Source organism: Chiroxiphia lanceolata, chromosome 15 (genome assembly GCF_009829145.1).
Source record: "Chiroxiphia lanceolata isolate bChiLan1 chromosome 15, bChiLan1.pri, whole genome shotgun sequence".
Taxonomy (NCBI): Eukaryota; Metazoa; Chordata; class Aves; order Passeriformes; family Pipridae; genus Chiroxiphia; species Chiroxiphia lanceolata.
Genome location: NC_045651.1, coordinates 13,891,968 through 13,907,196, shown reverse-complemented (window position 1 = coordinate 13,907,196; position 15,229 = coordinate 13,891,968). Strand labels below are relative to the sequence as shown.

Here is a 15,229-nt window from a genome sequence, read left to right as displayed (position 1 = left end):
TGCTACACAACCACTACCCCTGTCCCCAGGCGTCAGCCCTGCTCCGTACCAGGGTGACAGCATCCCCATCCCCGTGGGTCAGCCCTGCTCCATGCTGGGGTGACAGGTCCTGGTCCCCAAGGGTCACAACCCTGCTTCACGCCAGGGTGATGGCATCCTCATCCCCGTGGGTCAGACCTGTCCCGTGCTGGGGTGACGGCATCCCGGTCCCCAAGGGTCACAGCCCTGCTCCGCCCCCTTTCTCAGCCAGAAATAACTTCTGTCCCGTGGCTGGACCTTGGCATCTGGGCTGGAGCCCGGGACGGGTTGGGGCGAGCGGCAGGAGCCCAGGGGTTGCTGTGAAGGGCCACCCAGGGCCACCAAGCACTGGTGGCTGCAGATTGGCTTTGGCCTCAACACCCTCCACAGCGGGAGAAGCATCTTCACTCCTCAGCATCTGGGGCATCCCCTGACCAGGTAGAGAAGGTGAGGTCTCCCCATGGGAGGCAGTGGGCAGGTGGGTGCAGAGGGCTTGGGGACATCCCAGCCTTGGTGGTGGGGACATCATGACTGTGGGGTCAGGGTACAGTCTCCCTGGAGTGGGGTGGAGGGAAGGATGGGATGCAGGTCCAAGGCTCGCTGTAGGGATGGTAAAGTTGAGCTCAGGGCTGGCAGGGAGCTGTGTGCCAGGCACCCACAGCCCCATGGGGACCCTCTGCTCTCCAGGGTCCTTAGGAGAAACTGCCCAGCATCAGCCTGAGGTGAGGGACACCAGATGCACTTAATGGGGTCAAACAGCTCCCGTTTATTGAGCTGAGTGCCCTGTGCTGCTGCAGGTGGGCAGCCTGGGGGGCTGACACCAGGGCTGGTTTCCAGCTGCCTCTCCACAAAGGAGCAACCCAGCCCGGTAGTCCCGTGCCCTTCTTCGCCACTGGCTGGGCTCACCAGCTCCCTGCAGGGTCAGGGTTGCAGCTCCTGCACCCTTGGGGCCAGCAGCTGAAAATAGCTCTGCTAAGGCGGAGGTGTTGTGGGGGGGCAGCCAGGGCCCCCCTGGCCCCGCAGGCTGTGGCAGCAGGTGCTGCTCTGAGGGAACTCAGGGCACAGGGACACTGGCTCACTGTGGGCAAGGATAGAGCTGAGGATACTTTCTGCCCTAAAGAAAGGCAGAAAGGAAAGATGACAGGCAGGGGCTGAGGGGCAACATGCTTTGAACATTCCCTATGTCTGTTGAAGGGAATGGAGAGCAGTGCAGGGAGATACTTAAGGATGATGCTCAGGGATGATGCTGTTGAGGGGACACGTTCAGGGATGAAGTGTGACAGGGGTGATGCTCAGCTGAAACCTGGCATCTCTCTGTGGCACACCTGGGGCTGACACGTCCCCATGCTTGGTGTCACTCTGGGGGTGCCTCTCTCTTCCAGCCAGGCAGAATCCATCCCTCTGCCACAGAGCTGCCCCAGGAGCACGGCAGCAAGTGATGACCATCATGAGACCGGGCCCTGCAGATGGTAAGGGGGTGCAGGGGTGCCACCAGCCCCAGGGCAGTGCTGCCCTCCCTGCTTAGGGGCCAGACCCAGCTCTGGTTGAGGCCACTGACCCATGCATGGGGCAAGTGAGGCTGTTTGAGCCTCTGGAGCTGAGCTAATTCCCTGATAATTCCTCACGCTGAGGAAACACCAGCCTCTGACACAGCTAAGCCACGCAATGGGGACCCTGACAAGGGCACACACTGTCTGTGCTGGGCTTGGGGCTCCCCAGCACTGCAGCACCCTCAGCTGTGGCTGTGCTCTCTCCTGGCCTCCTCAGAGCCCCGTCTGGACTTGGGCAAGAAGATGAGCACAGCGCAGGACCTGATGATCGAGGAACTCTCCCTGCGGAATAACCGCGGCTCCCAGCTCTTCCAGCAGCGCCAGAGGCGGATGCAGCGCTTCATTTTTGAGCATCCCAGTGGCTACAGGGAGGTGGGTCTGAGACAGCCCTTCCCCAGCTCTTGCAGCCATTCCAGGGAAACAATTCCTGGCGAGGCTGGGGGTCTCTGCACAGGGCAGCCACAGTCGGCTGCTACGCTGAGATGAAGTGAGAGGAGAGATGGCTTGGTGGGCTGGGCACGGAGATGGGCAAGCAAGGAGCTCAGTATCCACTCACTAACCCTTCTCCTTACCTCCTGCAGCCCCCAGGGCCAGGGGGCTCACACCGCACTGAGAAAGGCGATCCAGCGAATGAAGGGATGGTGAGTAGATGGAGGGAGCTTTGAGGTGCTTTCAACCACCTCCAAAGTCCCAGTGGGGGCAGGGGAAGTACCCTGTGCCTGTCGACTCTCCCCCCCCACAGGCAGAGGAGAATGCCGGGGGCCAGCAGAATTATCACTCCGAGCTCCACGTGGCAGCATCGCCCCAGGGTGGCCCCCCAGAAGTGCCCAAGAAGACAGAGAAAGTCTTGCATATGAGTAAAGTCCTGAACCCCAGTGCCCTGGCCCCAGGTAAATAAATCCTGCCTGCACCCCAAACCCGACACCGCAGTGATCTCAGCAGTGTGGGGGCTGGAGGCAGCGAGCTGCTGCCTGCCGAGGGTTCTGCCGCAAACCCTCCCCCAGAGTTTGTACATATACAGATATATAAATATATATTTATGTTATAGATATGCAGTCCTGGCCCCAGCAGCAGGTCCTCTATGGCCATGCAAATGCCAGGCTGTTCCCAGCCCCAGCAGCCCACGCTGTCTCTCCCCCTGCACAGGGTACTCGAGCCCCCTCAAGGAAATCCCCCCGGAGAAGTTCAACGTCACCGCCATCCCCAAGGGCTACCGGTGCCCGTGGCAGGAGCTCTTTGGTGACAGCGCTGATGCTGTGTATGGCAAGAACCAGCCACCCATGAGACCCCCTGCGTGGGACTTCAGGAGCTTCAACAGGTAACAGGCAGGCATCACCAACCTGGCCAGCCCTTCAAGCCCTTCAGCCTTGAGAAGCATCCAATATCCTGTGAGGGAAACACAGTGGTCCGTGCTCTCTCTATACACCACAGGGGCACAGCAAGGGCTCAGGATGCTCTTTTCCCACTCAGGAGCTCCTCTGTGGCTCCCTGCAAAGGTCTCTGCCTCCAACAGCTCCCCAGATCTCCTCTCAGCTCCACCACTGGGTTTGCACAGCCTTAAGCAGTCTGATCTCACCAGCTAACCTCAGGGATGAAATTTGTGAGGGCTAATTCTCATGTACATGGTCCTGGAGAAGGAATCACTTCTGCTCCCAGCTGGGCTCAGTTCTGGGCTGGGTGAAGGAATGACACAGTCAGTGCCAAGTCTCTCTCCTAATTTCCTTAAGGTATCCAAGCAGCTGCTGGAAGTGGTGGGGGTGTAAGGTTAATCATCCCACAAAGTGCTAAAAGAAGTCACCAGATTCCTTCCAAACACCTGCTTGGGATTGAAGCCTCCAGGCCAGGGGATTTCTAGTGGCTCAGCGTGGCAAGCTCCGTGCCCTGTGGCTGCTTCTGATGGAGCACGGCTGGTGCCTCCTCACACCTCCAAAATACATTGGGGTCAAGGCTGGAGCAGAGACTGCCAAGGAAGATTTCCTTTCTGGAAAGGTGCTCGGTGGGGATCCAGGAGATGGAGATCTGGTGGTAGCAAAGCACCAGCAGCCCATGGTAGAATAATGAGAACTGAACTTTTAAGCTGAACATCATCCCAGGGAATCTGCAAGGTCCTGGCTGTCCTCCTTGCTGAAAGCCTCTGTCATGAGGATGGAATTACTCGGGCCTTGGTGGCCTGGCCAAAGTTGCCTTACAGCAGTCAAGTTCCCACTGGAGCTCCCCAGTAGGACACAGCACTGCTCCCTGTCAGACCATGGGCACAGTGCTGGGCCTGTGCCGGGGGCAGCTCTGCTGTGCCCACACCAGGGCTGGATTTGGGTCATGGGACACACGACTGCTGTGCTTTGAGCACCTGGCAGAAGGGGCTGTGGGGAGCCACAACCCCTCCACATGGGAATGGCATCCCAAAAGCCAGAGATCAGCCTGGCCACCACCATCCCTTTGCTGCTCTCCTCCCCCTCAGCCCTGGGGCTTTGCCATGTGGCTCTCCTTGAGGAGTTACAGCTGAGGAGGTGCTGCAGGGGGAGAACGAAAAGCTGCTGCAGACACTTGGCTCTTTTATTTCAACATTTAGCCATGTTCCTGCCTTGGGATTTATTTATGGACAGGGACTGAAGCAAGGGCATGTTTCTGAATAGTGCTTTACCCTGCACCATTTCTCCTCTCTCACACACTGCCTTTCTATTTAAAGTCTTCAACTGTAATTTAATACAGATGGATGCTAATTTAACTCCAAGCCTCTCGCCACCTCCTCTAATTCTTCACTGAGGCAGGAAGATTCAGAGAGCCAATCTGCTTTTAACTGGGCTTTTCATGATCTTCCAAGCTGTTGGCTTTTAAATCACTTCTCAGTTCAAATACCAAACCACAGAAAAACAAGCCTTTTGGAAGAGATTGGCTATCAAAAAGCCAGTGGTCTTGCCTAAGGCTGGTTGAATCCCAGCTCACATGGGTCACAAGGCAAGGGCAAGTCCACCATTTCAAGAGCAACTGTGTTAAAGACTGATTTATTCCCAATTTTAAACATTCAGGCTGTGATACAAAGACCTAGGGCCACCTTTCTGCCTTAAGAGAGAGTGAAAACCAACCTTTGACAAAGACTATCTTTTCCCAGAAGAAAGTTCCTAGAACAAATCTCTCTACTTTACCTTTCCCCCTCTTATTTCTCCTCTGTTGCAAAACACTGCCACGTTACTCGTGTTCTAGCAGTGCTTCCCAAAGCAAACATTCCCAGCTTTGCCTCACTGATAGCTCAGCCTCCATGTGCTGCTCCAAAACCAACATTCTTGGCTTTTTGGGGGCTGGCACACTCTTCCCCAGTCCCTTTCCACATTTCTCCAGAAAGGGATGACAGCTCTTGCCCCCGCACTGCTCCTCCTGTTAGTCATAGTTCACGAGAAGCCGTCCCAAAAGGCAGGATGGAGCCAGGGCCAAGAGAGACACATTTGCCTGCACATGTGCTGTAGGGATCTGGAGCAGCCATCGGCCTCGGCCCTCTGCAGAACACACTGAGATGCTTTCTAACGACCAGGGGGTTTGTCACTGCTCTCTGAACCTAAGCCCTTCCACGTGCAGAACACTTCCATTCACACTCAGGCACCGACCCTCACTCTCTAGTCTTGCCAAAGCTTGAGGTGGGCTCTGCACCAGAGAAGCACCTTGCTGGGCTGGCAGGGGCTCTAACAGTGTTCTGGGGAGGAGGAGGAGGAGAGTTGTCATTTGCCACAGACATTCCTAGGCTGTGCTGGGCTCAGAGTTAGTAAATCCAGACCTACTTTTTCTATCACCTTCACAGCATGCCCTTGTGACTAAGTCTGCTTCTTGTGCCACAGGACCCCAGCCCCGTTTGACAGGGCGGTGGTTGGGGAGCTGTTCTCTGTGCCCACCGCAGAGCTGGACAACCTGAGCGCGCTGGAGGTGATTTCCCACAGGCCCAACTTCAACCGCGTGGCGCAAGGCTGGGTGCGGATCCTGCCGGAGAGCGAAGAGCTGTAGCTGTTCCTTCCCCACCACCACGGATGGTTTCCTCGCTAGACTCGGACACACTTCGCAGGGTGGGGGAGAGGGGGCAGGTATCCCTCGTGGAAGCTCAGCCAGTGGTCTCGGGTTGTCATCTTCAGATGGGGTTTGACCGAGCTCGAGTCTGGGACCATTCTGAATTCCCCTTGCAGCAGCCCTGGTCACAGGGGCAGTGAGTGCCAAGCCAGCCAGCCAAGTTCTTGCTGTTAGTCAAGCAGATCCCCACAAGCTCCCATACAAAACACCCCATACAGCCCGTCCTCTGCCCTGCCTTGTGGAAAACAGCACCACCAGCTGCAACACACCAAACTCCCTCCCTGCGTCTTCACCGACACAAGAGACCTGCTTCGACAGCTGGTGCTTTTGCAGAGAAATTCCATCTTCAGGACAACTCTGCATCTGTCATTCCAGTCAGGATGGTGAGAGGAGGTGATAATGGAAGAGCAGCAGCAAAACAAGTTACTGGAGGCATTGGCATGTTAAAAGCAGCTACTTTGGGCTTGGCTGGACAACAAAACAAATGAGGAACTGGGAATCTGCCTGTTTACCAACACAGCACAACCAGGATAGATGGGAGAGGAACAGTGGGAGTTGGAAAATTGTGCTGTATTTTCCACTGGCTAGCACTTGGCAGCTGGTATTTTCCCCTTTCTACTGCTATTTGCATGCCTTGCTTGAACATCTAAGCCCTGAGTGACTTACGCCAGATTTGCTTCACGTAGTTGGTTAACAAGGATCAGGTCCTGCCTGGACCCACACCAGTCTGAGGATCCTGCCAGCGTGTTCCACAGGGAAGGAAAAGCAGTGTGATCACGACTCTAGAGAGCACAGGCTTCTCTGGGAATGCGAAAATCAGCAGTGAGGATCCAATTACACCGTTTTCAGCAGTGACACACAGTGGGACCTGCAGCTAACAACAGCCTATTGATCTGGGTATCTGTGATGCTCAGCTGCTGCCCTGTTCCAGTTCCATCTCTCTCCTCTTTGTCCATCATCTGCAGAAGCCATGTAACCTCAGGGAACTGGAAATAATAAATAAATAGTGATGATGTAAAGCCTCTTGCATTTGAGATGTGTCTGCAAAGCACTCACAGGCCCTGGCTGTGGAGTGTTGGGGCCAGAGCAGTGGCAAAAGCCACAGCCCTTTCCCATCCACCAGCAGCCTCTGCTGCCCAACACTGCCCTGAAATGGCTCTTCCCTGACAAAAGCTGAACTAATCATCCATGCCCAAAGCCCAGCTTTCTCCAGAGAAAGCCAGTCCATGGTGCACAAGTGCTACACCCCCTCCAACAGCCTGGCAGTCCATCATGGGACCCAGTGTCGCCACAAAGGACAGCACATGAAACCAAAGCAGACATGCTGTCCTTGCCCACACTGCATCTTGGCTGTGGGAGCAGCCACATAAAAATCAGACAAAAGTCCCCAGACATTGCACTCCAGGAAGCAGGGTCTAAGCACAGTGGTGAAAAATTCAAATATTTTAATGTGCTTTTTTTGAAACAAGCAAATGAAGCCTCAGAACAAGCCCCATCACGTTTTGCTTTACAGAAAGATGTCCACAGATCCACTGCACAAAAGGAGCTGACACACAGATAAATCTAAAATCCTCCAGCCACATGTACACAGACCTTACTCAGCAGCAGGCTCCATGCAGGATGCAGTCACTCCTGGCCAAGCACTACAGTGGGAGCACAGAAGGAAAAGTTTCACATCTTATCAAAGCAGGATGAAGTGGGACCCTTCTCACAGCTTAAGACACTGCACCAAGGGCCTCGAAAGCCCCAAATTTCCCCCAGAGCAGCTGTGGCTGCACAGTGCCCTCCCCTGCAGCTGTCAGCAACACAGCCCAGCCTGTGGGGCCACTGAGGGGGCCGTCACCTGGCTAAATTGGGCAACTGCTGACCTGTCACTCCATGTCATGCCTGCACTGCCCGGGGGCTGCTCAGCCGACCCAGTGCTTGTCTCGCTCAGGACGTGCAGGATTAGAAGTGATGCATCAAAAAAGGTTTTGTTTTCTTGTCTTTTTTTCAAAGCCAGAAGTCAGGAAAAAGGAGGGAGGAAAACTCTGTGTAAGGCAAAGCCATGGGTTTGCCTGTGGCAACAACATCATCTGATGAGCTTGTTTTTCAGCTCTTATTCAGTCCTGGTTTAACACCTCATTAGATTAGCACATCGTTAGTTACCTGACAGAGAAGAGTCTCTGGTTACATTTAAACAGTCCATAATGTTCAGACTAAGGACATCAAACGGGCTTGAAAAGGGTTTGGTTTTGTTTTTCCAGAAGTTTATTTCAAAAGTGTGCCAATGGGATACACAGATAGCACTGTAATTCTGGTACCCCAGACCCACAGACAGCACCCCTGTCTGTCTCCCCCCCCCCCAAACACTTAAAGAAAGACCTGGGACATACCAACAATCCGATTAGCTAGTGGAGACACGGAGCTCAGCTTGCCCTGTGGCTGCAAGCAGGGGAATAAGGCGTCTCTAGCTCACCCACAGCTCAACATATGGTGCTACCATGGTAACTAGAAAATAACATTTACTTCAGGGATGAGGGCGGCAGGACGTGCTAGGGGCTGCTGTGCTTTCCCGCGTGAGCACCCATCCTCTGGGGGTCCTGGGACGGGTAGTGGATGGGGCCTGGGGCTCTCATGAAGGGAGGTGGGGGCCCCATGGCGTGGAACATGTGTGGTCCAAAACCTGCAGGAATAAAATTGGCAGCTTCAGGCAAAGCAGCAGAAAACCCGATGCGTTATGTTCCACTGCTTCAAAGCGCCGACAGAACAGCTGGCTCACAGCTGTGCCTCACAAATGTGCTCATCTCCCACCTCCCCAAAAACTCCTTCCCACTTTTCAGTACAACTGGGGGCAATCCCTACCCAACACACATCCTTACTCACAGATAAAAGCTGGTGGGGCAACTGGGCAGATGTCTGTAACGCCCATCTAAATGTTTTCTATTCAACTGTGCAGCAGAGAAAATATACCCACAAGAGTCCAACATTCCATTAAAAAAAAAAAAAAAAAGGAACTCTGGATAGATATATACAGAGAGCCAAAAACAGGTTGGCAGTCAACTAGCTGCAAAATTACCCTTTGAAGTTGGGGTTAATGTGGCATTTACACAGCCAGCAAAAGCACTGAGTAGGTCTCAGTACCAGTAACGGGGATCTCCGTGCCTGGGAATTTGCAAGTGAATACCTACCACAACAGGCAGCTCAGCTTAATTAAACTGTGCTGACAGCTCAGTTTAGATCATCAGTTGACACTGTGTGATCAGGGATGAGGAAAATCAGCTCAGGGCATGCATCAGTTGCAGCATGGCCAGGCAAGGAGGAACAGACCATCTAACACCGAGTTCCACACCCCCATTCGAGGGGGAAACACAAGTACCTGGAGGCGGCGGTGGAGCGATGCCAGGGGGAGGTGGCAGGGCAATGTTCACCACGGCTGAGGGGCCACTTGGAGGTAGGTTGAAGTAATTTGCAGAAGCCTCCTCTTCTGCAGCTGGAGGAGGGGGGAGAGCTGCAGAAAAAGTACATAGTGGTTATGGAGATGCAAGACAAGCAGAGGTGTCTCCTTCAGAGAGGGGGTACAGTGCGTGCTTTCACAAGGGCAAACTGCTGCTACCATCGCACCTTTGAACCGTGAGAGCAGGACTGCCCTGAAATTCCAGTCACCGGTTTTCTTCACCCAAAACCAGCTTTGCTTTTTCCATCATACAATGCTCAGGGAATTAGGAAAACATTAAAAGCATGGGCTGCCAGTGTCTCAGACCTAAGTACCTTGAATTGAGCTTTAACTTTTCACTCATCACATAAAGAACTCTCTTTTCATCCAGGATTTGCTTCTAAACAAAGCTCATCTCCCATCCCAGCTGGATCTGCTGCAAAGCTACTGCAACTGCTCTGGGCTCACCACTGCCTCTACCATCCTGAACTGTCACTGCTCCCAGAAATTTAACACTAGCCTCACTCATGGAAGCAGGTCAGTATTAAGTGTTTCAGAGATGAAAACAATTCACTTACCACCAGGAAGTCCCGGAACTGGCTCCAGCTTTATCCCGGATTCTGTAGTACCTTCCTTGTCCTTTTCTTTTCCTCTTGCTGCCTGGGACCTGGGAAACAGACAAAAGTTTGAGAACAAGGATGAGAAAAAGCGGGATAAGGAAATATTTGTAACACAGTAGTTTCACCTTATCTAATCCAGACCCATTGTTTCAGGCCAAAGATGAAAAACTCGAAACATCAGAGACAGGTGGTACAAAGTGTGCAAACAGTCCTTACAGGAGATGGACTAGGAGCAAAACTACAGAAACCCATCCATAACCCTCAGCCAGGAAATCTCTTACACTATTTGTGTCATCTCCAACCCACATCCCGCTGCAGAAACAAAGCCAAGCTGTAAGACGACCCCAACTATTTACCAATCAAATATCTACTCCACCATAATATCCAATCCTGCTTATCAAGAGTACATAAACTGGGAGCAGAACCTTGTGGCAGTAACCTCCTGGCTTCCTCCCCCCACACTCACCTTCCCCACTTGACATTGAGCCTGCGACCGTTGACAATGAGCTTGTTGAAGGATTTCTCAGCAGCCACCTCTGCAGCCTGGCGGGTGGCAAACTGGATGAATGCACACTGCTGCCTCTGCACCACCGTTATCGTCCGGATCTCCCCAAACTGGTAGAAGTGATTTCTGCAGGGGGAAGGGAAAAATCATGATGATACCCCTCTCCTCCTAGTCACAGGCTACAGAGCAGAGCAGGTGGAATAGGTATACTTTCTCTTCTCCATCCCCGGTTCAAACCGATCATTAGAAATTAACAATTGATCAATTAATCATTATTGCTTCTCTGTGCAATAATGGAGCAATAAAAGCTCTACAGCTTCTCTTAGCAGCTTGCTAGAGGCTACAGGACTTCCTTGTAAAAAGGGTTGCACAGTATGCCCGACAGCTCAGAAGGATGATTCATGTTTAAAGAAATAAATTTTAAATCAAAGCATTTGAAATGTGCCTGTTTATCTGTTCTCCAACAAGCTGGCACTCCCCTGCACTTGCCCACCAACCAGTTCCCCATTAAGGAAAACTGAAAACCAGGTTTATTTTTGTTCCTCGCAAGAGAGATTTCCTCACTGGAAGATGAGCAGATACCAAAGTGTCAAACGAAAAGGCAAGGGCAATATATAATTCACCAACACACCTGAGATCCGATTCAGAAATGGTATCTCCAAGCCCTCCAACATACAGTGTAGTAATAGTCTTGTCTTCGGGGGGGTCTAGACGAGGCATGGTTGATGCTCGTTTCAGCAGTTTATCAGCCACGGGATCATTAATTCCATAGTAACGATCTTTGATGTTCTGGTCAGCCAGAGGATCGTCTGGATCTGTAGGTTTCTCATGTCTAAGGTTCAGCAAGCAAAGTATTTTATAACACCAGTGACAGCTGCATGGATTAAAATGGCTGTAGCTGCCACCTTCCCTTCTCAAGCCCTCGGGTCACTTATATCCTTAACCCTGTCCACATAAACATGCCAAAATGGAACAAAAAGCCCTGAGAACTTGAATTGCAGCCAGGACTGCCTCAAGCTCTGAATGAATGGCACTTCTGACAGCTCAACATTCGAGCCCCACAAAACACAAGAGCTGGATTTCAAATGGCCTCTTGTTCAAACACAAAGATCTCTGGTTGAGGGGACTGACGCCACGAAGGGGAAAAATGAACTACACAAGAGGAGAGCTGCAGTCACTGCTTTGGCAAACCCTGCAGCCAATGGCTCACTAACAAATGTGCCACCACAGAGCTTCATTTGCTGGCGCTGGATGCAAGTTTCACCCTGAGCCCAGTCACAGTGCTGAGTCTCCTGCCCACTGCAGGATCTCCTGTTCTTTGAACCCCAAGGGAGCTGTGGTGAACAGATTAACTGTTTAAGATGTATCTGTACCTGTAGGGACACTCCTCCCCTCTCTTGCACTCTCCTTTCACCCAGAAGGAGCAGATGTGAGGACGGTTGCGTTTGTAGTACGGAGTGGTTCGGGCCAGCTTCAGCAGCATGTCACTGGTAGAAGTAGCTTTTCCTAGTGCACCAACAGGTCTAGTGCCATCAGAATTGGCTATCTAAACAGCAGGTAAAACACAAACAATTATGTATATACCAGCACTGAACACTAATGCACAGAACCAGAACAAGCAAAAGGTTTTAAGAGAAGCTGGGTCATTGCTCCCCTTTCCTCCCCACCCACAGTCACACCAAGAGCACGACTGTAACTATCTTACCTCTCGCTCCATGTTCTGGGTATAGTACTCTTTGTTGACGTCAGATTTGGGCATTTCATCCTTAAGGGAGAGTCCTGCATCTCGGACTTGGATAGGCAAACCTAGAATGAAACAATAAAACCCCAACAAATCCATATGAAGCACAAGCTGAAAGAGCAGAAATAGTTATTTCTGCAACCTGCACTGTTCAGAGGTAACTCATCTGCTGCAGATGTGATCACCGAGACTTGTTCCTCTCCAAGACTGCCCAGTGCCAAATACACACACAAATTTAAAGACGTTTCACCAATTTTACATTTCAGAGGCCAGCTCCTTCTCTTGGTTTACATTTTTGGGTACGCACCATATTCCAGGTCAAGCAGGCAGGTCTGGCAGACGTTCTTCAGCTTGCTGCACGTCTGGCACACTTCGGTCTTCTTGAAGCGCATCCGCACCCCGGGGCACCAGCGGAACACGGTGAAAGGCCTGGCACAAATCTGGGGCACAGAAAGGTGAACCTTGTTTCTCTATCCACAGTGACTGTTCTGCTTCTTGCACGGAAACTGAAAACTCCAAACTTGTCTAATCTCTTTAAACCATAAGTACAACTTCTCCATCTTAGTGTTAAGACGCAGAGCTTGGTGCTCGGTTTTTTGTTTGGTTCTCAGTTTTCTATTTGGTGCTTTATTTAGACAGGAGAAAGTTTTAGGGAAGTTTTTTTCCTTGTTGGTTTGTTTTTTTTGGTTTTTTTTTGTTTTTTTTTAATTTATTACAATAGCCTAAGCACAGATGTACTCAAAGGACACAGAAATTCTCCTTCATTCCAGGAGATGTCAGTGTAGAGCTACCAGACACGAATTACATGAGGCACCAGCACAGCAGCCACCCGGGGAGAGGTTATGAGACCTTTGGTCCAGAAAAAGACTACTGCTCTCTCTTATCTCATGGAATGACACATCTGCTTCTGCTGCATGTACAGCCTGAGTATGTGGATACAATCTCAATCTGTACAGATTTCAACACATGCCTTCTCTCTGCTTCAGAAGAGAACTGAAAAAAGGGTAAAAAATTCCTTTGATTTCCCTCAGTCCAGTCAACACTATTTCTTGCTCTTTCAGAAATAAATGTGGCTTATTTCTTAAATAATTAACACAAATCACCACGTAGCCATGAGTAACATATGCAGAGCTAACTCTAAACTCCAAGTATTTATGCATTTCTGAGTAAAAACAAAAAACCTGCACAAGAAAACATGAAATCATTTAAAATGCTGAAATACCTTCAAATATAGTACAACAGTATTCACAAACCCTCATTCTGATAAACATGAAGATTTAGACAGAGTTAGGATTTGCTCAAAAATTTTACTATTTTAAGACCAACAGACTTTGTTTAACAAAGCACAGTAGACTGACCTAAAAATTTATGTAGTTACATAAATATTTTAAGTTGTTAACCCAGATAAGCACTTTTCTGAAGCCGACAGGTTTTTAATCATTAAAACATATTATTCCTAGATCTGCACCAATTTAGACATTCTTTTTTCAAAAGACACAAACATACCTTGCATTCTTTTCCATATTTTTCTTTGGTCTGAAATGTAATAAAAAGCAATAAAAGAAAACATGAAATATCATCAGTTCAACAGAAAACATATCATTGATGTTATAACACAGTGGGTTTTTTCATAATTATGCTGCATTTACACTCATCCACCCCCATGTTTTGGGCTTACACCTTGGAAGGTCAACAGGACAAAGAAGTTAATTCTAAAATACTCTCAATCCACTTCTGGTTTAGAAATATTCATTAAAAACAGAGTATTGTAAGTCCCACCCTTGCACTGATGAAAGACAGGAATGAAAAGGAGTAATAAGAGCTATTTTTCAGGAAAGATGATGTTACGTGAAATATGTCCATGAAAACAACCTGGTTTTGATATATCACCTACACCAGCATTAAGGTTGTGTTTCATAAAAATATCCCAATCTCTCTCAGCAAACTTGGTGGCACAGAAACGTGAAGGAGATCGTGTCAGTGTAGGTCACACACAAGTGGGCTGAGCAGAGAAAAGCAACATAACATGGACTGACTCACCCTGCACAGAGGAAACCAAGGAAAACAAACAGATTTAAATTACCTTCACAAGTCAGCTTTAATTTAATTTTAGTAGTGCATGTTCGTCATATTCTAGGAATTGTGTTACTTAGTGTTTCAGCAGCTCACAGCTCTCCACATCACAGTTCACATGAAGCATTAAAGCTTCATGTTCTACTCTTTCCTGCACTCCAGACACTGGACTACGTCATCTTCCTCTCCTTTTTGACTGACTTGCTCTTATATCACACCCCTAACCGTGACATACCAACATACCAACAACGGCTGGAACCAAGTCCTGTTGTGCAGAACCAGATGCTCAGGTGTGTGTGTCCAACTCAGGACCCCCTCCTGCACCCAGCCCTACACTTCAGTCCCCAAACCCCACAGTTTTAGGGTCCAACACAGAAGGAAGGACTGCAGGGTCCAAAAGGAACGTACCATCCGAATGTAGGGGTTTTCTCCAAGACATGTCTGGCACAGGATAGGGAAGTCCTGCGTGGAGCAAGAAGAAAATCAGGAATTTTTAACAAACTCTGCCATCACAACAGCATTCAAGTCGCACTCTGAAAAATGCTACTGAGTTAAACTCATCACACTGACTGAAAAACGCAAAAAGATTCAGTGACATCGGGAGAGTTGCAAGCCACCACCCAGGCTCAAATTATTCAAGAATCGCGATCTGCTGGTTGCTGTAGCTTGATGTAAAACTTAGAACACACAAACAAAAAAGGCGTATTCTAAGATCTGACCCTGTGAGCGCCCGGATCCGAGGAGGCGGCACCGCCCCGTTATCCCTCAGCATAGCTTGAGAGGAGAGGCCTCGGTTCCAGAGAGCACACGAGGGGCCCGGCTCAGCCCCCGCAGCCGCCGAGAGAGCTCCCCCCTCCCACCGACCGTAGGGAGCAGCACCGTCTCTTTGCCGGACGGAGGGCCCGGGAGCCGCGGCACCGCAGGTCGGGGGTCGCGGGTGCCCAGGGCAGGTCCCGGCGCCTCCTCCCCGCGCTCCTCTCGCCTGGCGGCCTCATGGCAGCGCAAGGCCCCCCCGGTCGCGCTCCTCCCGCCTTCCCCGCGTGTCCCGGCTCCCCCCGCTCACCGCGTCCTCCCAGTTCTGCCGGTTGTAGGTGTTGGAGCCCAGCGATGTGGACATGGCGCCCGCCCCGCTGCCGGCCGGGCCCCGCCGGAACTGACGCCACTTCCGCCGCCGCTGCCGCCACCGCGCACCGGGCGAGACCACCGGCACCGGGGGGGACGGGCGGGACCATCGGGAAAACACGGGGGGGGGAAGCT

General features: G+C 51.0%; 2 protein-coding genes across 2 annotated transcripts; one reads left to right on the top strand and one right to left on the bottom strand.

Annotated features, from left to right (window-relative positions):
• The first annotated feature begins 357 nt into the window (after positions 1–357).
• MYOZ3 (myozenin 3) lies at positions 358–6,637 on the top strand. Its single transcript, XM_032703101.1, has 7 exons — positions 358–456; positions 1,401–1,487; positions 1,786–1,940; positions 2,150–2,209; positions 2,311–2,458; positions 2,715–2,886; positions 5,396–6,637. The coding sequence occupies exons 2-7, from the start codon at positions 1,457–1,459 to the stop codon at positions 5,556–5,558; spliced, it is 729 nt and encodes a 242-aa protein (XP_032558992.1). The 5' UTR covers positions 358–456; positions 1,401–1,456; the 3' UTR covers positions 5,559–6,637.
• A 409-nt stretch (positions 6,638–7,046) lies between these two features.
• Positions 7,047–15,177, bottom strand: RBM22 (RNA binding motif protein 22). Its single transcript, XM_032703100.1, has 11 exons — positions 15,036–15,177; positions 14,381–14,434; positions 13,406–13,435; positions 12,207–12,339; positions 11,864–11,964; positions 11,532–11,704; positions 10,790–10,990; positions 10,120–10,284; positions 9,612–9,700; positions 8,977–9,108; positions 7,047–8,283 (listed from the first exon to the last, which is right to left on the bottom strand). The coding sequence occupies exons 1-11, from the start codon at positions 15,087–15,089 to the stop codon at positions 8,153–8,155; spliced, it is 1,263 nt and encodes a 420-aa protein (XP_032558991.1). The 5' UTR covers positions 15,090–15,177; the 3' UTR covers positions 7,047–8,152.
• Between the last annotated feature and the right edge of the window lie 52 nt (positions 15,178–15,229).